Source organism: Silurus aristotelis, assembly GCF_946808225.1.
Source record: "Silurus aristotelis genome assembly, chromosome: 12".
Taxonomy (NCBI): Eukaryota; Metazoa; Chordata; class Actinopteri; order Siluriformes; family Siluridae; genus Silurus; species Silurus aristotelis.
Window position 1 is genome coordinate 19,779,754 of NC_139585.1, and position 19,669 is coordinate 19,799,422.

Here is a 19,669-nt window from a genome sequence, read left to right on the forward strand (position 1 = left end):
TGCCGAAGCATCCATTAAAAATAAATACAACCACTTAAACAGGTCCTAAACGAATGAAAAGCCCAAATGATGCATTTTATTTGCGAAGGCCACACAGGAATTCTTGTGCTATTTTCAGTGCAGTGTGATGAATCTGTTGAGCATACTGAACATACAGTATATTGATCAGTGATGGAGTGGAAGTCATCCCTGTTTTCCACTCAATTTGCAGTGAGGATTGCCATGATGGCACACATATCAAGTCATATTCTCGACTTTGACACTCCTTCGAAGAAACTCCTTTTATGCTGATTTAGACTCTGCTATTGTTACTCAGAACTGGCATGTTCTATCCTAAAGTTATGCAATGTTGGTGGTTTGTACTTCCAGTTATACAGCCCAGATGTAACATGTGGGATCAGTTATAAGGGCATTTATGAGTGTAAATAAACCAATTAAACAGTTTGAACACTTCTGTTTTAAATCTATGACCTTCAACCAGAACATGTCCAAACAGCAAACATGCATATTTGACCAGTAGATGTAAAGCACTTGAACTCTACTTTGAATCATGATATTTCTCTTAAGACAAAACAAGCATTTCTGCACATGGAAGACTAACATCTGAACTTATTTTTGTAAGTATTTGCTCGAGAGCAACCACATCCTGGCAACTGAAATGGAGCTCAGATGGATTGCCCATAATGTAATGTAATCCTGAACTGTGAACTAAACAGACATATTAAAGGAGGCACCAGTTCTTCTATCTGGTATCTGTCAAGTTCAATGAAATGTCAAAAAAAGGTTTTGGAGAGTTCAAGTGTGCTTGTTTTAGTAAGGTAAAAGCCCAATGAATTTACTGACAATCACTTCATTATCTGAGCATACTTACACACTGATTTATGGAAAAAACCCACCTGTGGTAGGCATGCATTGGCAGGATGAGGAATGGCTGCTGTATCAAAAAACGATGACATAGTTGTTTTGAGAATCCTAGATAACCCCTGCTCCAGATCTTCTCTTTGGTCTGCTTTTTTTTATCCTCCTCTGTCTCATATTCTCCATCTATCTGGCACTAAACAGTTGCATGTTTCTGATTAGAGCAGATATCCTGCTTGCATTGCTGTTATTAAAAACAGGTGGTGGTGGTGGTGGTGTGTGTGTGTGTTTGTGTGTGTGTGTGTGTGGGGGGGGGGGGGGGGTCTAGAGAAAAAAGTACTGGAAACGGGGCAGGCAAGCAAAAAAGAACTAAACAGGGTATGCATGTGTTGTCAAGGGCTGTGTAAATCTTGAAATGATTACATTGAGATTATTGAGTTAGTGCTGATTTTAACCATGCCTTCACCTAGTGCAACATTTGGTTGTGTGTGTGTGTGTGTGTGTGTGTGTGTGTGTGTGTGTGTGTGTGTGTGTGTGTGTGTGTGTGTGTGTGTGTGTGTGTGTGTGTGTGTTTAGACAGTCAGCTGATTTAGTCAATGATAAAAAGGGACACATACTAATGTTAGCTCCATCATAATCCATTGTGAATCCTTTATGAACCAGGACCATCTTGTTAAATCAATATGAACATTTATGATTTCATAAATGTTTAAAAATGACTTACAGGCTAGCATAATTCACAATTTAATCCTTACACAAGGATTTTGACTAAAGTGTTAACACTTCTGTCATTTAACATCTTATATCATTGTAGGCATCATTTTGTGTACATTTAATTCACCAACACAAAACCCATTGACATTGACATCAGTTACTATCTAAGTTACTATCTTTTTGCAAATTTATAAATTCACATAGATGCATGTGTTTGATTAGAGAGGCTGCTAATACCAAATGCATCAGATAATAAATGCATAAAATTCAGTTCAGATCGTGTTCATATACAGTATGTATTTGATTGTGTGGAGGAATAGAACATGCACATAAAGAAATTACAAGAACACAGTGAGGGATATCTACACTGTCATTTAACACAGAACAAAATGAAATCCTAAATTTAATAAAAATCCAAATGAGAATGAGCAAGAGAAGACAAAATTATTACATCATCTGTTTGAAAGAACCTAATTAAAACAACTCACATCAGATGTAAAACAGGTTGTGCAGAGCCAGATGTTTGGTTATTAATGTTTCTGTCTGCAGGTTTTACTGCTATTGAGGAATGTGCTTGTAATTCCATTTGCAATGTACCCTACAAAGGTTTCAAGAAGGCTAAAGAGGTGAATCCTTTCAGCTTTTACTTTTTTTTCTTTAACAATTTGTTGTTGCTGGTCACTGTAGTACCCCATAATATGAAAATTAATAATGGTAGTTTTATAAAACACTTAGTTCCCTGCACAAAGCATATAATCTGCTATAGAAACCTGTGACAAAGCAACTTGAGTACTAACAAAGAATGTTAATAACAACAGGGTTAGCACTAAATGTGAGAGCCTAAATAAGTCACAGTTCATTGGCCATCATATGAGTAGAATAAAAAATGCTCGTTTGAGGAGATTTTGGCCAGTGGTGCCAAGGATTAAGGAAATGAGATAGAAATAATATTAGTAAAAGGGTCTGAAATAATGTTTTGTCTCAGTGTTTGTGTGTTAATGTCACAATGAGATCAACCCTCATAACCTGCCAGCAAGTTCTCATGCTTGATACAGTCAAAAGCATGCTCATGCTTAATACAGTATGAGAACTGACAGAAAAAAAATGATTATTTTGTATTACTACACTGTATGGTCAAAAGTTTGTGGACACCTGGCAATCACACCAATATGTGGATCTTCCCCAAACTGTTGGCAGTAAGTTGTATGGTATACCATTGTATAGAATATATATTGTAGCATCAGATTTACCCTTCATTGGAACTAGAGGGCCCAAACCAGTTCCAACAAGATAATGCTCTTGTGCACAGAGGTCAATGAAGAAAAGGGTTGTCAAATTGATCTGGAAGAACTTGTGTACTGCATAGAGCCCTGACGTCATCCCCACTGAACACCTTTGGGATGGAAAGGAACGGAGACTATATGCCAGGTTTCTTTGTCTGACATCAGTGCTTGACCTCACTAATTCTTTTGTGGCCCAACAGGAAATATCCCACAGCCGTGTGCCAAAGCCTTTTGGAAATCCTTCCCAGAAGAGTGGGTGTGATTGGGCATTTGTCAAAACTGTCATCCATAAAGCATAGAAACAACTTCTTCTTCTTCTTAAAAAGTTTAGAACTTGAAAATGATGCATTTTTGTTGTTAAATTCATTTCAGTGTGACAGCAAAGATCATGTATGAGGCTATTTCCATTAAATGAATCCACAGTCAACACACGCAAAAATAAACATGCAATACACACTCGCTGCATCAACATAATGGATGCCACCTGTTTTACAATAGCTAAATCATCCAGATATTTGTAAATGGCTAACATAGTGCAAACTGCATGGTTATCCAAGTGACTCACCCCCTGCAATGAAGACCGGCACCTAATTAAGTGCTATGCGTATATGAGAGTGTAAGTACTTTAGAAAGGCAGAAAAGAGAAATTGGTCAGGGTAGGCCTACACATCACACCAGTTTGTTAGTGGACAACACAGACATCTGTATTGGCCTTTTCCAAGTAAAGAGTCTGCATTGGATTATGCTGTGAGTAGAGAATGTGGCCTGTTGTTCACATTGGTATGTTCAAGGACTCTACCTCCAATCTTTGTTTGCTTCTTCAGTAAGTTATTGTTTATGCTCTATGTAAGGAATAAAACAGACCTAGATGCACAGTGGCCACCCTGAAGTACAGTAGATTATATTCCTATAACAATACATCCCAACGTTTTTTTTTATTATTATTATTGCACAGTGCCTTGCCAGTTGACTTGAGTTTTTTTGTTCAATAAAAAGCATATTTTGAATCAATTCATTGTAAGCCTTAGATTATGTAAATCATGCTATGCTACTCCCTGTAAATTAATTGTTACTATAGAAAGGATAATGAATAATAAAGAACACATTAATATCCAGTAAACACTGTTATTTGAATTACAGTCACATTGCTGTCACAGCTGCTGTTATAGAAAACCAGTCAACGCCATTAGAATTGAGAATTTAACAGTACTGACTGCAAAAAAGTTTGTCTTATATTATGCAGACCATGCTGGATGGGACCATGCTTCCTATGTCTCACAACCTCCTCACACATCTGCACTATTAGTAAGTGAATGTCCCATTTGAAATTTGTGCTCAGTTCAAGTCCCATGTGCCGGTTCAGTTAAGACCACATGTGTCTCATGTCCATGCACAGCATGTGTTTAAAACTCTGATCGAGTTCCTTTTTCTTTTCAGGACTTTCCTTTTGTCTTAGTAATCAAAACTAAGTCTTGATCTTTGTCATAGTGTGTCTATTATTACTGACTTCTTGTCTGTTTATTTGTTTGTACATTTTGGACATTCCGTATTTAATTATTCTCTTAGTCAATATGGTGTTCAGACAAAAATATGTGGAGAATAACATGGTTAAACCTGCTTAAAACCAAGAGGCAGATTTTATAACTGGTAATATTTGTATTAACATGAATAAGTTAAAGCATTTTTTTTTTTTTTTTTTAGATTTTAGATTTTTTTCTAGTTTAAGATTTCTTTTGTGTGGATGCTGGATAAATTATGACATTTACAGATTTTGATGTTGCTGAAGAAATATTTTTCTTAACATGATCTGAATGATAATGGCTAGTATTGATTCAAAGCAGCCATGCAGACTCAAATACACCCACAATCCTGACCACCCCAGTCACCCCCACACCCATGCTTTGTCACACACAACACACTTTTCTAGCCTGATTTCAATGTCTCACCCTCATTATCAGTTCAGTCATCATTCACTGATAAGGGCATTTAATTGGCTCCTAATGACACTCACTAAGACTAAATGAGCAGACTTGTGCCTACATGAAGAGGTGAACAGTGCCTTCAAAACAACAAGTAATTACATAATATGCAACAATTACAACACTATTCTATAAGCTTGCCATTTTATGATTTTTTCCCTTTTTTTTTTTTTTACTTTTTTCTTGTTATTTAAAAATTTTGGTGCCAGCGAAATCCCATTAAATGTAATCACATTTGTCCATGAACCCATGCAGAAAAAACATACAATACACACAGTCTGCTCATTACAATGGATTCCAATTGTTTTACAATGGCTAAATCTATGAGTTATTTGGAGATAGCTAATGTGACGCTAATTATGTTGTTATCTGAGTGATCCACCCCTGTGGGGATGATCAACATGAAATTAAAGATGTTTGAGAAAAAGTGTTAAGATACACTGCTAAAGAAAATGCAGTTTTTAAGTGAATATTTTGGTATACACTACGATGACATTTGCAACTAAAAGAATGTGTGATATTTAGTTTAGTGATATTGAGCTTGAGTTTACTGATATATTTTTACCACCAACAGGGTTTACCACTGTTTTATTAAGACATGACTATACAATTGAAGACGATCCAGATTCAAATTATTTGTGTCTATCTGTGACAAATTATTAATTTGCCTGTAAGCTTTGTGTTAATGTTAGTAAAAGTTGCAGCTGTAAATACTATCATTAGTAACAAACCTCTGTTCTTCACAATTTTCACTTCATTCTGACATATCATTCATTTCCTGTTCTTTCCTCTTCAATTTCTGAATCAGATTCAAAAACTGAATTGTGTGTATGAGTGATTTGGCACAAATAACTTCCTGGCAGATAAGGTAAATTGGCTAGCACAGACATATCTTTGGTTTCAGTCCCAAAAGCACTAAACACCAATATATAGTTGGTGCATCCAAATAAACAGTCTGTGTTGGATTAGATTGCTCCCTATAGCTCACATCTGTTGAGAAAGTATCTCAAATTCATGCTCAGCTTCAAGATACACAGCAGGATAAGCGGTTATAATGTCTGTTTAGACACTTGGATACATTTGTCTTGAAAGATTGTTGACAAAATTGTTGGCAGCATGAATAATCCAGCAAATGTTGTTTCACAAGACATATTACATGAACATTAAAGCACTGATAAGGTGGTTTGCAGCACCCCGTTTATCTGGAATACAGAAATTTATCAGAAATAGCTTTATTACCAAGTATGTTCACACACACAAGGAATTTGACTTAGCGACAGGAGCTTCAAGTGCAGGAGAGAGTACATACATAGTAAAAGTGGCAATAGATAAATAGGTTGGAACAGGGATTTTCCAAGTTAAAATATATATTCTTTCAATGATAATGATAAATAAATATACCAAATAAATGAATAAATGAATTATTCTAATCAATTAGAATAATGAATAAATAAATAAATAAATAAATAAATAAATAAATAAATAAATAAATAAATAAATAAATGCTGTACATGTTACAGCAGTCAATTCCTCCATCAATTCCTCCCCTGACCATTGTCGCACCCTAATTATCAGTTTAGCCATCATTAATTGATGAAAATGCTTAATTGGCTCCTAATGAGACGACAGACTGGCAGACAATCAGACAGCAGACAAAAACTGCGTACATGGGAAACAATGCGTCTGCTCTCCAATACAATGATCCAGCCAAACTGGGGAATTAGATCTTATCCACTCACTGATTCTTAACATTATCATTAAGGCCTGTCACTGAAGCAAAGACATGTCAACTGCTTTTCTGCTAAATGTTTCTTGTTAGTGTAACTGCTTTTTATAGATTTTTAATTGTGTAGAAATGTTAGTTTAGGGTTGCTTGGCCCAGGACTATGCAAAAGGAAGACAAATCAGTAATTTAAAACCTGAAAAAAGGCAATATCGTTGGCTCTTAGCAGCATGTTTTCTTAACATTTTCAAGATTTATTTTGACTGGACTAAAATGTAGGTTAAAGTGCCAATAACAGCAAAGATCATGTGCAAGGCCTTACATAGTAATCTGGGAGATATAAAGAGGGAGTAAATAAGATGTTTTGGCTTTTGCCACCACTTTGGAATTCAGCATTTATTTACAGAAAAGTAATAGATAGAAGGAAAGAGAGCAAGAACATATGCTACAGTTGATGTATTCTAACAACATTAATATGAAAAGTTAAATGACATACATTTACAAGTGTATGACACTTGTCATATCTTCTAAATCTGATTTGATTTATGGTATAGTAGGGGTAGATTATATGAGTCCAAAAATAGTACAGTAATACAGAGATCCTAAATCTAAACTAAAATCAGTAAAAACAAAAAAACAGAGGCTTGCTGTCAATTTGCCAGTCAGTGCTTCTGCTGCAGACCGTTGATCGCTGCTGATAATTATGTTTACTAAGATCGCCAGGGTCGTCAGTGCAAAGCGCTTCTGCAAATTACTCTCAGCATGGGGCTGAAGGGGTCTATAGGGGGTCTGTATTAGCCCAAGGGGGGCTGTTTGTCCAGAAGCAGGGGCTGAGGTCAACAGCAAGAAACCCTCTGCATACCTCTACACACTCCAGGTCCCTGTGAGCTGTTTGTCTGCCATTCAGAGCCTCACCCTGTGTATGCCTGTGAATGGAAGTGAGCTGCTTGCTTTGCCCCTTTGTCAGAGCTGGTATCTGTCCATTAGCCCAGACGACCTCATCCCTGCCCCCTCCTTTCACCTCTGCAGCTGATAAATTCACTATGGTCACCTAAGCATGGGGTGTCGAGGGGCGGTGCAAGCAATTTTGCTAATCCTGTAACTACTAATTGTCTCCTCCTATCCTATGGCTTTAACAAACACAAGCACAAGAGACAGAGTCACTGCATCTGGGTATATAAGGTGCAGGACATGTGCTACTACTGATGGCATGCAGAGAGAGCTTCTCAGACAGGACCGACTGCCATTTTTGTGACACTAAGAACAACCAGGCATTTCTTGCTATTTTGGTGCTGCCACTTTATTCAGGCTGTTTTGAACTTGTTTGAGCACTGATCATGAACACCAAAGGAAGATTCTTGCAAATCCTGCTTGTGTGCATGTTTGTGCCAGCTGTCCAAGCACGGATCTGGGCCTGGATGCTATCGATGCCATATAGTCCACCTGATGAGGGACCTATAGGGCTGAGGGAAAGAGAGACCGAAACATCTCCTAACAGCCAAAATAGTGATATGGTGAGTTACTGTTTCTATGTGTGTTTTGATAAAAAAAATGTATATATTTGATATTCAAATCATACTTTAACAACAGACTTTAACAAGCTATTGGAATGTTTTAGAAGTAGGTGCATGTAAAAATGTCTGCAGAGAAATTGGTTTGCATTTACTATAAAACTCCACTGGATTCTCTATTCAACCATAGTGAACTCAGATTATAATTAATCTACTGAATTTGCATGTGGTTGCCTGCATTTGGTTCTAAATGTGTGAATCTGGTTATAGGTGGCCTGCAACCATGACCGTGCATGTGGAAAGGGGTTTTCTTGCGATCGCCACTTTGGCTTGTGTGTTCCGCTAAGACAAGAGGGAAAATATTGCCGGCGAGATGCCCAGTGTGTGCGAGGACTCAGCTGCATGTTCGGCAAATGCATCCGGAGCATTCCAGATGGACAGGAAGGTTAGATCTATATAATTCTAAGCAAAGTTAATTAAAAGCACAACTGTATGTTAGAGCATGAGGAGTAAGAATTAAGCCTGTCCATCAGTAGCTTAATGTGGGCTGCCTACCATTCTCATCATCATCATCATGATCACTTCAGGTGCCCGGTGTAAAGTAGACAAGGACTGTGGAGCTTCAATGTGTTGTGCTCGTCATCATGGTGAGAGGGTGTGTAAGCGTCGACTGGTCCTAGGCGAGAATTGCTTCGTGCCTGATGGAGGACTGGCATTTAGCATCAACCAGATCTGTCCATGTGATGAGGGCCTACTGTGTCGTGGAAATAGTCAGCCACAAAACAGAGAGTAAGTTTCCTTTTCTTTTTAAAGAATTCCTGTATTTTTACCACTTCAATTATAATGTGTATAAAAATGGTAATGTGTGTCAGAGTTAACATCTGTTTTTTATTGCTCTACAGGATGGAATTTGTGTACAATCCTGATTCAACCAGCTGGACCTGCCAGGTTCCAAAACATTGAGAACCTACTACTGTAAATCTAATTTATTGAACTTTTGTATATACTGCTTTTAAACTGTACATATAAATAAAGGGTTTATTGTTTCAAGCTGTCTTCTGAAATGCAAACGGTTATAAGTACACAATAAGCTATTCTTCTTTTTAATACAGTTTTAAGCCATGTGATTTTAGAAGCAATATTTCAGCACAAAACAGGGTGTGGAAGCACAAAATAATTATGTTAAACATGTATTTAATTGTCATGGTGATAAATAGAACACTATAGTATTTATCACCTCACTTTTTCAGTAATTATAAAAAGTTTGGGGAAACAGTAAGAAACCTCCGCATGGCATATGATTACAGATATTAGTTGCCATTTTAAAACAGGTATTATGGCATGCAACAATTTTTTTCATAGGTTAACATAAATTTACTCATCCTAATATTGCCTTGCACTGAGCTGTTTAGATATCATGTGACAGAAAAGATAAGTCTTGAAGCATGTCTTCCTTCCTTACCCTGAGAGATTGTTTGGCGAGTAGAGCAGTGGTTGAGAATCTGAGCGGACATGGAGTAGTGTAAGGTGAGAAAGGTGTAGGTAGAATTTTTTTTGTTTTTGTTCTCTGTTTTTGGCCTTGTAAGCTAGCGTCAATGTTTTAAATCAGATGTGAGCAGCTACATGAAACCACTAGAGGAAGAGAAGCAAATGGGAGAACCCCAAGGAAGTTTGAATGCCAATACAGATTCTCCTGGACAGGGTTTTGTGCTTTCTCATTTCAATAAGACATAAGCAATGTTTTCTTATTAACCTGGGGTGGTTATAGGTATCTCTACTTAGAGAAATGGTGCATCATCCCATCTCATCGTTGCTTATGTTCCAATAACAGAATGTCCTGTAGTGTTTTATTCTTTATATTAGAGGCTTTTGATCTTATCTGCAAAGAAACAATGTGACTATAGTCTTTTATTCCGGACAAATTGGAAGCAGACTTGATAGTTGACTGGGGACCAAGATGCACTTATTAAACAAGTGGAAAAAATGTGTAGCTCCTGCTTGGTTGAAACAAAAGCCTGCAGCTACACTGGCCTTTTGTGAATAAAAACAAAGACCTCTGCCATATATAATGCATCCTGGCAAAATTTGGTAAATCAAACATGCTATAGAATAAATACAGTATAATCAGTATAATTGACCAACGTTTTGTACTGCTGCAAAGTCAGAGGTTATAGAAAGTGGATATCAAATGTGGCTTCAATATTTGAGTTTCAAATAGAGGTAATTATATGTTAGAAAACCCATAGATGTAATCTATTTCCTCAAAAATCTATTAAAAATGTGTAACCTTTATTTAATTTACTATACAGAGCAACGTAATTTTGAACATGAAATAGTGATTTTGTTTCCTTGAAGTGGAATCATGTCAGTTCAATCTCTAGACACTACAACATGGACAAGGTGAAGCGTGAACTTGCATTAAAAAAAAAAATAAATAAATAAAATCAGGCTGACTTTTATTTTGCAATGTAAAAGGCGGAAGTGGAAGCGAATGTTTTGGTGGAGGCAGATAAGTCCTCTAGAAGCAACGGGCTCAACTTCTCGATCGAATGCAGTTTCCGTAGGAAATAAATAAAACCAAACAGATGCAGAATGTCGACCGCCATGAATTTCGGCACGAAAGCGTTTCAGCCTCGACCTCCTGAGAAAGGATCGTTCCCTTTAGACCATTTCGGTAAGATAGGTGAAGCACGAGATTAAGGAGGTTACGTCATTTACGGTTCTGACGTGCGATCAGTGTGCGTCATCAGCGTTGCTCACTGCGGCATCTCTCTCTCTCTCTCTCTCTCTCTCTCTCTCTCTCTCTCTCTCTCTCTCTCTCTCTCTCTCTCTCTCTGTGTGTGTGTGTGTGTGTGTGTGTGTGTGTGTGTGTGTTTTTTGCAGGTGAATGTAAAGCGTTTAAAGAGAAGTTTATGCGCTGTCTCAGAGACAAAAACTTTGACAACACTATGTGTCGACTACAGTCCAAAGAGTACCTAGAGTGTAGAATGGACAGGTAAGCTGCTACACAAGACACAACAAAAATCTAACTAGGGCATGACTTAAAGTGCACGTATCTGATATAGAAGACACTTGTAGTTTGTCTGTTGTTTTATACCCAAGCCTTTAGTGTTGTCCTGCCTTGACTCAGTCCACCTCTTAATATCATCACATATGACTCCATGACTATTTAAGCATTAATATTATACAGAAACACATTATAACAGATTGCTGCATCACAGACGTCACAGATGTCCCATACAGTGAGAATTAATGTCATTGCTAAAGCAAAAATCTCAATGAACACAGTCTCCTTTCAGTGCAGCCACAGCGGCACTGCCCACATACATCATCTCTAACAGAAGCATCAATTCTGACTTCATAAAATGACCACTTGTTTTCTGTGCATTGTTTGAGCATTTTGCATTTTCCTGGGGATTTGATATGTTTTTTTGTACAAATTCTATTGGGAAATCAATTTCTTCTTATGTCCGTCATCATGGAATGAAAAATAAAAAACCAGCAAATAAAATCCAAAAATATGATTGAGCTTTGCAGCAGATGCAGATTATGAGTCTGAATAGCATGTGCTCTGGCCATCCAATCAAATGATTCAAAAATGCTGATTTAAGTGGGCCTTTATGGGGCTAAATCGTAGTCTGATTTAATAAACAGCATCAGACAACATAGCCTATATAGTGAAAAAAGCCCACAGGTGCTGGCATAATGGCTTTTCATTTTGGATGCAGACAAACCATGCTGTTAAGTAACTCTCACTATGAAATACAGTAAATACAGTCACTATGTGTGACTACAGTCCAAAAAATACCTGGAGTGTAGAATGGACAAGAAAGATGTCTGGTTAGATAAATAAAATGACTACAATACTTCAAGTATTTATTTTCACGTGTGTATGTTTTTCTTCAGGCAGTTGATGGCGAAGGAGCCTTTAGAGAAGCTCGGTTTCAAAGACATGATGGACCAATTGGAAGAGAAAAACCAGGAGAAACCCTGATGACAATGATGAATTGTGTTGTTATTTATCTAATTGTATTTTGTCCCCAGTGTTTAAATTAATCTAATGTATAAAAGTGTTTGATATACTTTAGAGATCTACGTGTTGTTTTTGGTTGTACATTTCACCCTGCATCACTTCGTCACGCCAAGTAATCTTTTATTGGCATTCCAGCCATATACAGTAGCCTGCACAGCGAAACGTAAGAAAATTTCCCCATGACCAACATGCAACATAAGACAACATCAATGAACCAAAAAATATCAAAAACACAACTACACAAAACTAACTAGGGTACAAAATAAAGTGCACGTGTGTGGCATAAAATACTTTCGAACAATAAGTTTTCCAGAAGAAAAGCAACAAAACACAATCAGTAGAAGTTCAGGATGCAGGGTAGAGTCTGTTGATAGTCATGACCCTCTACATTTCGTTAGCTAAATGAATATCAATGGTGATGCTTGGTATTGGTAGCAATCACGCTTTTAGTCTACAGTAACACATTTTTGTTAGTTGCTTCCCGAACTTTGCAGTCCCCTACTCTGTGTTTGTCATTTTTTTGATGTGCCAACTGCTTGAGTTCATTTGGACTTAAAGGCAATTGAACAGTGGCCCAAATGACCCAATCATCAATCTCTCATTGATTGTTCTTGCTACATGACACAAACCAGAGGTACTGTATAAACGAGCGATGTTTCTTCATATCTAGTGATATTTTTGGAAAATGTCTGTTTAGATTATATGACTGTTAGTAAATATGAACTAATTGCAGGTAAAATTTCAAGTTGTGGGTAGAGAACTGAGAAAAATCTGTATGTACTATAGGACTGGGCTAAGAAATCATTTAAGAAAAAATGGATTTTCTGCTTCACTTTGTCTTAGCTAATTGTGCAAGAAATTAAGTAAATCACAACTTGTAGCTTTGTTGCAGTGGCTGAACTTTTTGTCACATAAAACATATATGTATGCGGTGTCATTTATTCACAGAGTAAATATAATGGTGTCATACTGAATAGATTGAATTAGTTTATTTCACAAAATCTGTGTTGCTGACACTTTCAACGGTAAAAGACCTGGGAGTTATTTTAGACAGCAACTTATCTTTTAAAAATCACATCAATCAAGTTACAAAAACAGCCTTCTTTCACCTTAGAAATATTTCTAAGCTAAGAAATATGTTATCTATATCTGATGCAGAGAAGCTCGTCCATGCGTTTATGACCTCTAGAATAGACTACTGTAATGCATTACTAGGTGGATGTCCTGCATCATTAATAAACAAGCTTCAGTTAGTTCAGAATGCCGCAGCAAGAGTTCTTACTAGGTCAAGAAAATACGATCATATAACCCCAATCTTATCGTCCCTACATTGGCTTCCTATTAAGTTTCGAATAGACTACAAACTACTGCTACTCACTTATAAAGCACTAAATGGTTTGGCTCCCATGTATCTATCCAGTCTCTTAACACGCTACAATCCGTCACGCTCCCTGAGATCTCAAAACTCTGGGCTTCTAGTAGTTCCTAGAATAGCAAAGTCCACTAAAGGCGGTAGAGCATTTTCACATTTAGCTCCTAAACTCTGGAATAGTCTTCCTGACAGTGTTCGGGGTTCAGATACACTCTCCCAGTTTAAGTGTAGATTAAAAACATATCTTTTTAGCAAAGCCTACACATAACACACATCACACACATCACATCACAACCTTGTGCTCCAGAACATCTGATCACATGCACATTATCAACTTGTGCTGTTAATATCATGAACAGCAGCTACGCTAATTCCTCTCCACTGCTTCTCTTTCTCTCCCCATCCCGAGGCTTCCTGAGGTTTGGCCAGCTCCAGTCACGTCCCACCTCGTGAAGATTATGGACCTATGGATGATCATGGAGAAGTAGATGCCGAGTGTTTAAAGGCCCTGGCATGGAGAAGCTGATGCTGGATCTATGATGATCACAAATTGTTCTGTATTGTTGAAAGATTTATGACCAAACTTTTGATGTCACCCATATGAGGATGGGTTCCCCTTTGAGTCTGGTTCCTCTCAAGGTTTCTTCCTCATATCATCTAAGGGAGTTTTTCCTTGCCACTGTCGCCACGGCTGCTCATCAGGGACAAACGCACACCATTCACCTTCACTGTTGTTTTCTGTAAAGCTGATTTGAGACAATGTCTGTTGTGAAAAGCGCTATACAAATAAACTTGACTTGACTTGACTTGACTTTCTGACTTTTCTGTAGCTCAGGTGTAGCAGAGATACGTGACACAATGAAAACATTTCTAGCCAAAATAAAATCTTTAACACTGAATATTGTTCATCTACACATGCGGTGTGACCCTGAACTGACATTAAGCTGCTACAGCAGATAAATGATGAAAAGTTAAGTTTTTATACGTTTTTCTACAGAGAATTGCCAGTTTAATGTGTACCCATTTTGCTCTGACTCTCTTACGGAGTACATAATGCGTGTATACAGTGACTGTAGGCCATCAGAGTCCATACAGGCACAAGGCAACAGTAATTCAAGTCAAATCAATAGGCTTTTATTTTCATTCCCACATTATACAGGAGAAAACACAGAGGAACTAAACGGTGTTTCCCCAGGACCAATGTCATACATAAGACAACATAAGCTAACAAAAAACATTTGATTCCAGTTTACGCTGTTACACATTGTTAGTATTAAGATGTATTTTGATTGCGTATGATGAAAATCTAACACACATTTAATCTAATTTAATATATACAATAAGATGTATATTTATTTATGTTTGCTTATAATTTTTAAGTATTTTAATTCTGATGGCAAAGTGTGACAGAGCAAAAAAATAAATCACATGGGGTAGACTAAAGATTCGATCATATAATTATAAAGGGAGCCAACTGCCTTGGGCTCCAGGAGCCAATTGTCCCCTGAAAATGCCAATTATATATATATATTTTTTTATTATTAATGCTGAATAATGTGTGCCGATAAATATTCCGGCGTCATATTCACATATTCCACCTGAAAATCTGCTATTCAGTGCCACTATTGTGATACCAAGATGAAAAATGGAAGTTTGGAAGTCTCTAATATCTTTAATCATAGTAACATAATATCATAGTAGTGATAATAACGCAGAACGGTAGCGTGGCCGAGCGGTCTAAGGCGCTGGATTAAGGCTCCAGTCTCTTCGGGGGCGTGGGTTCGAATCCCACCGCTGCCACTAACTTTTAAAACATTTTTTTTTCTTGAGCCGTAAATAAAATGATATAGTTAAATTAAAGTACATAAAATAAAATTTTGCGTTTTAATACCACTATTATATCATGTCTTTACTAAAACGTTTAAATATGATAAAAACGATGGCCGTCGTGACTGTTCTCTTATTTTGAAAACTATCCGAGAAGTGTTTCGTGCCTTCCTTCACAGCACTCCAGAGAAGCCGGTTAGATGTCAGTTGCTTATCATTTCGGGTTCTTGAATGAATTAATTATGTGTCAGATTAAGACTTCTGCTTGGAAGACCTTATGTTGATCATTGTTAAAAAATGAATAGCTCAGTGAAGAATAATAAGGGTTGTTCTTTAACCCTGACATTGACTGTGTGTTCAGCTGCTGTTGGAGGAACCCTTCAGTATGGCTACAACCTGGCCATGGTCAATGCACCTACTACCTACATTCAGGCTTTTATTAATGACACGTGTATGGAGAGGTGGAACACAGCTCTGGACTCCAATCAGGTGGTCCTGATCTGGACCATCATCGTTTCTGCCTTTTCCCTTGGTGGACTGTTTGGATCCCTGCTTGCTGGTCCAATGGCCATCCGCTTTGGACGCAGACAAACCCTGCTGCTAAATAACTCCTTCCTTTTGGTTAGTACAGTCATGGCCCTGAGCAGTCGCTCAGCCAGATCCTTCGAAATGATCATCGTTGCTCGTTTTCTCGTAGGTGTTAATGCAGGTGTGAGCATGAATGTTCAGCCGATGTACTTCGGGGAGAGTGCTCCTAAGGCCATGAGGGGTGCAGTTGCCTTTTCCTCTGCTGTTTTCACAGCATTGGGAATCCTCCTGGGGCAGGTGATCGGTTTGACTGAACTGTTGGGGAGTGAGGCTCTCTGGCCGTATCTTCTAGCCAGCAACGCTGTACCTGGTCTGCTCCAGCTGCTTACTCTACCCTTTTTCCCAGAAAGCCCTCGCTACCTGCTCATTGACAGAGGGGACAGAGAGGCCTGCAGCCGTGCTCTTACCCGTCTAAGGGGTTGCAATGTGTCTGATGCTGAGATGGAGGAGATCCTGGAGGAGCAGAAAGCAGTCGGTGAATCTCGAGCCAAATCACTGTGGGAACTACTGTGTGATCGTAGTCTTCGACGTCAGTTGCGCATTGTCATGGTAGCCAGCAGCTCAATGATGCTTTGTGGAAACGACTCAATCTACTTCTATGCTTCATACATATTTCAGGAGGCAGGGATACCGAATGATAAGATTCAGTATGTTACCATTGGCACAGGTGCTTGTGAATTCATCGCAGCAGTAATGTGTAACTTACTGATTGAAAGACTCGGTCGCCGCCTGCTCCTCGTTGGTGGGTATGTGCTCATGGCTGGCTGGGCAGTGGTGTTCACTTTGGCTCTGTCTTTGCAAGGTAAAGTGAGTGGCATGCCCTACCTGAGCATGGTCTGTGTCTTTGCTTACATCCTCAGCTTTGGCATGGGTCCTGCAGGGGTAACTGGGGTACTGCCCACTGAGCTCTTCAACCACATGGATCGACCTGCAGCTTACATGATTGCTGGTTCCATGATGTGGATCAACCTGTTCCTGGTGGGAATGACATTTCCTTTCATAGTCAACAGTCTGGGCCAGTTTTGTTTCATTCCATTCTGTGCTGTGTGTGTTGTCTCATCCATATTCCTTGGTCTTGTCCTACCTGAGACAAAGGGAAAGACTACAGCAGAAATCACCGCGGAGTTTGAGAAACTCAATCCAAAGGCTTTCTCTAATTCAACACAAATTCACTTACAGCTGCAGGAATCTCAACAAATTCTCTGAATTCTGATGATCACTGAAGTTCAATTATACCATGTATTTTACGTTCTTGTTCTACGTGGCTTTAAAATATCATATCAAATTAAATAAGACGTCTGTAATGCATCCTTTTTGTTGAGGGTACAGTCACATGCTTTTAGAAGCTTAATTAAACGAGCTTCATTTAATTTGCTGGTTGATTGTAGCCTCACTGTTAGTGTCTGAACAAGTCTGAATTTTGGACTTTAATCATGTTAAAGTTTAATCATTTTATTGCTGGCAACTTGTGACTGTGATAAAAGAATACTCAGTATTTGTCTGGGAACAATAACCTTTACCACCAGTGACAGTCAGAGGGTAGTCTGATTTTATTAACTGTCAAAATGTGTCATTTTCAAATATGGCTTTATTTTCCTTTAATTCGTGTGATTGTACCAAAAACAAACTATGCATGCTGTCTGTGTATGTATACATATGAATATTTTATTAGTCCATGACTTATTTATGACTGTGTATGCACTGATTAAAGCATTGTGCAGGACAAGTTATTTATAATCTAAGTGAAGATTTAAAATATAAAATGTTTATTTTTGCTGATGTATAAAGGGAAGGAACTATATGCAGTATGTAATTTCAAACTCTAAGATTTTCTTTCAATATTTAAATGCTGCTGCGTTAGATATAAAGGTACTCCATACATAAACGGTGCCTCCTTTATTAGGAATGCTTTGAAAAAACAAAAATTTGTGTTAAAGCATGCTGATAAAGACACTACACATAACTGTGATGCCTTTAAGCAAATTGCACTTGTAATCATTTAATAAGTAGTTTGATCTATTTCGTAGTATAAACACTGCAATGTATTTTCAATACATAAATTATTTATTTCCAAATCAAATTGCTGTATAACTACTGCTGGTACCAAATTAATTTAAACATTTATTTGTCTATGTCTTGAAGATCGAAACAATCATTTTAAACTGCAGCTTGACAAACTTACTGCCTCAGGTGTGCTATATTTTTCTCCGATAGGTGGCACTGTATCCCAAAGGCACTTTCGTCTGTACTGGGTTGACACTTTTATCACTGCATACTGATTTTTGTCTCATGTGAACAAGGTCACTCTCAGCATGCCAATTCATGGCCAACAAATGACGTAATAGCAGATGGAAAGAGTTCAATCTGCTGTTTTTCCTCTGATTTTAAAACAGACAAACTGTTTACCTCCTACTTTCTGTATACAAAAATATTTATACTTCGATCAATAAAGATACAAATAAAGCCTTACATGGTACATGATGGTGTAACTGTTGTATTTTTTTTAAGGGTCTTAAGAATATTGCATTAAGGTCTCTCTTTTTTTATTTTCTGAGATATTGATCAAACTCAGGAAACTTGATTTCATTAATTTATATATTTTTAAACTATACAATTACACAGTGAACAAACATGAATCCCAAAACTTGCAAACTCCATGCCAGATATACACTTTCTATTTGCTGATCACATCATCCTGGTTCATGTCTAACAGATATGACACCTCAGTCTAACACAGAGGTATAATGCATTGTCAGTGCAACAACATAATAGTATCGAGAAAGCTTCATGCCATAATTGAGAAATCTGTCTGGAGGGTGGGAGAACACAGATAAAAAGGATAAGGCATGAGCATTTCCTTTCACTATTAACAAACTATCACAAAAAAAGAAAAAAAAATCGATTTGCTGTTGCCTTGAGATATCAGTAGTGGATTCCATAATAATAAAATAACCCCAAGACAAATGGACACTATGTCAGAAAGAACAATGAATCTCAAACTGACTCCATGTATATGACAGTGCTCAATGCACTTTCCAGTCACTAGCTCTAAATCCACCTTTGAGATGTGGTCGATTCACAGCAATTAGTAAATGTGCAACAATTATGTGATGCAATTACATTGGGACCAGATTCTCAAAATAAGGTTTCCAACACAATCTGTATTACAAATTAATCATTCAGTAAATTCAGTATGGAGGTGATAAATTATTAATGGAAATTAATCTTTTAATAAATGACTGAAAACATTACAGTACTTTACAGCAGTAATGTTCTAACAACATTTAAAAAAAAAAAAGATATTCTCTAAAATATGATGATTTGGGTTTATTGTGCAGGATGTGGCAACACTGATGGCACAATGAATTTAACAAAGTATCAGGAGTTTTAGAAAGATTAATGCCTGAAACATTCTATAAAGAAAATATTGTGCAAAAATCCCCCCATTCTTGTTAAGCATTACAAGAAGAGGCTTAGTGCTATTCCCTAAAAAATAAGCTTCGGCAAATATGATTCACAGTCATTTTGAAGGCATTGTTTTGCAGGGAAACAATAGGGTTGATGTTTGAATACATCAGCCAATCATGAGGCAGTCACACAATGTATAAAATCATGCAAATACAAGTCAAGAGCTTCAGTCAATGTTCACATCAAACATCAGAATGAGAGAAAAACGTGATTTCTGTGTCTGATAATTTGAATACTTATAATGCCATTAGAAATGCAGTAATGTACAGGTGTTTCTAATAAAGTCACTTGTGTGTGCATATATCCATTTTGC

At 37.5% G+C, this 19,669-nt stretch overlaps 2 protein-coding genes and 1 pseudogene across 3 annotated transcripts; all 3 read left to right on the forward strand.

The window, feature by feature from the left end:
• The first annotated feature begins 7,714 nt into the window (after positions 1 to 7,714).
• Positions 7,715 to 9,133, forward strand: LOC310735123 (dickkopf-related protein 3-like). Its single transcript, XM_083557697.1, has 4 exons — positions 7,715 to 8,071; positions 8,339 to 8,513; positions 8,656 to 8,857; positions 8,971 to 9,133. The coding sequence occupies exons 1-4, from the start codon at positions 7,895 to 7,897 to the stop codon at positions 9,029 to 9,031; spliced, it is 615 nt and encodes a 204-aa protein (XP_083413823.1). The 5' UTR covers positions 7,715 to 7,894; the 3' UTR covers positions 9,032 to 9,133.
• Positions 9,134 to 10,527: 1,394 nt separating this feature from the next.
• Positions 10,528 to 12,150, forward strand: cox19 (cytochrome c oxidase assembly factor COX19). Its single transcript, XM_083557703.1, has 3 exons — positions 10,528 to 10,742; positions 10,952 to 11,063; positions 11,975 to 12,150. The coding sequence occupies exons 1-3, from the start codon at positions 10,661 to 10,663 to the stop codon at positions 12,060 to 12,062; spliced, it is 282 nt and encodes a 93-aa protein (XP_083413829.1). The 5' UTR covers positions 10,528 to 10,660; the 3' UTR covers positions 12,063 to 12,150.
• Positions 12,151 to 15,371: 3,221 nt separating this feature from the next.
• LOC310735084 (solute carrier family 2, facilitated glucose transporter member 11 pseudogene) lies at positions 15,372 to 18,362 on the forward strand (annotated as a pseudogene). The gene has a single exon. The product of its transcript is annotated as a solute carrier family 2, facilitated glucose transporter member 11 pseudogene (transcript).
• The last annotated feature ends 1,307 nt before the right edge of the window (positions 18,363 to 19,669 follow it).

What these genes read in the sequence shown, in the direction of transcription:
- LOC310735123 (XM_083557697.1), top strand. Translation starts at nt 7,895, where the DNA reads ATGAACACCAAAGGAAGATTCTTGCAAATCCTGCTTGTGTGCATGTTT. An exon ending in ACAGCCAAAATAGTGATATG is followed by an intron (nt 8,072 to 8,338) that starts GTGAGTTACTGT and finishes ATCTGGTTATAG; the next exon opens with GTGGCCTGCAACCATGACCG. An exon ending in AGTCAGCCACAAAACAGAGA is followed by an intron (nt 8,858 to 8,970) that starts GTAAGTTTCCTT and finishes ATTGCTCTACAG; the next exon opens with GATGGAATTTGTGTACAATC.
- cox19 (XM_083557703.1), top strand. Translation starts at nt 10,661, where the DNA reads ATGTCGACCGCCATGAATTTCGGCACGAAAGCGTTTCAGCCTCGACCT. An exon ending in GTTCCCTTTAGACCATTTCG is followed by an intron (nt 10,743 to 10,951) that starts GTAAGATAGGTG and finishes TGTTTTTTGCAG; the next exon opens with GTGAATGTAAAGCGTTTAAA. An exon ending in CTAGAGTGTAGAATGGACAG is followed by an intron (nt 11,064 to 11,974) that starts GTAAGCTGCTAC and finishes GTTTTTCTTCAG; the next exon opens with GCAGTTGATGGCGAAGGAGC.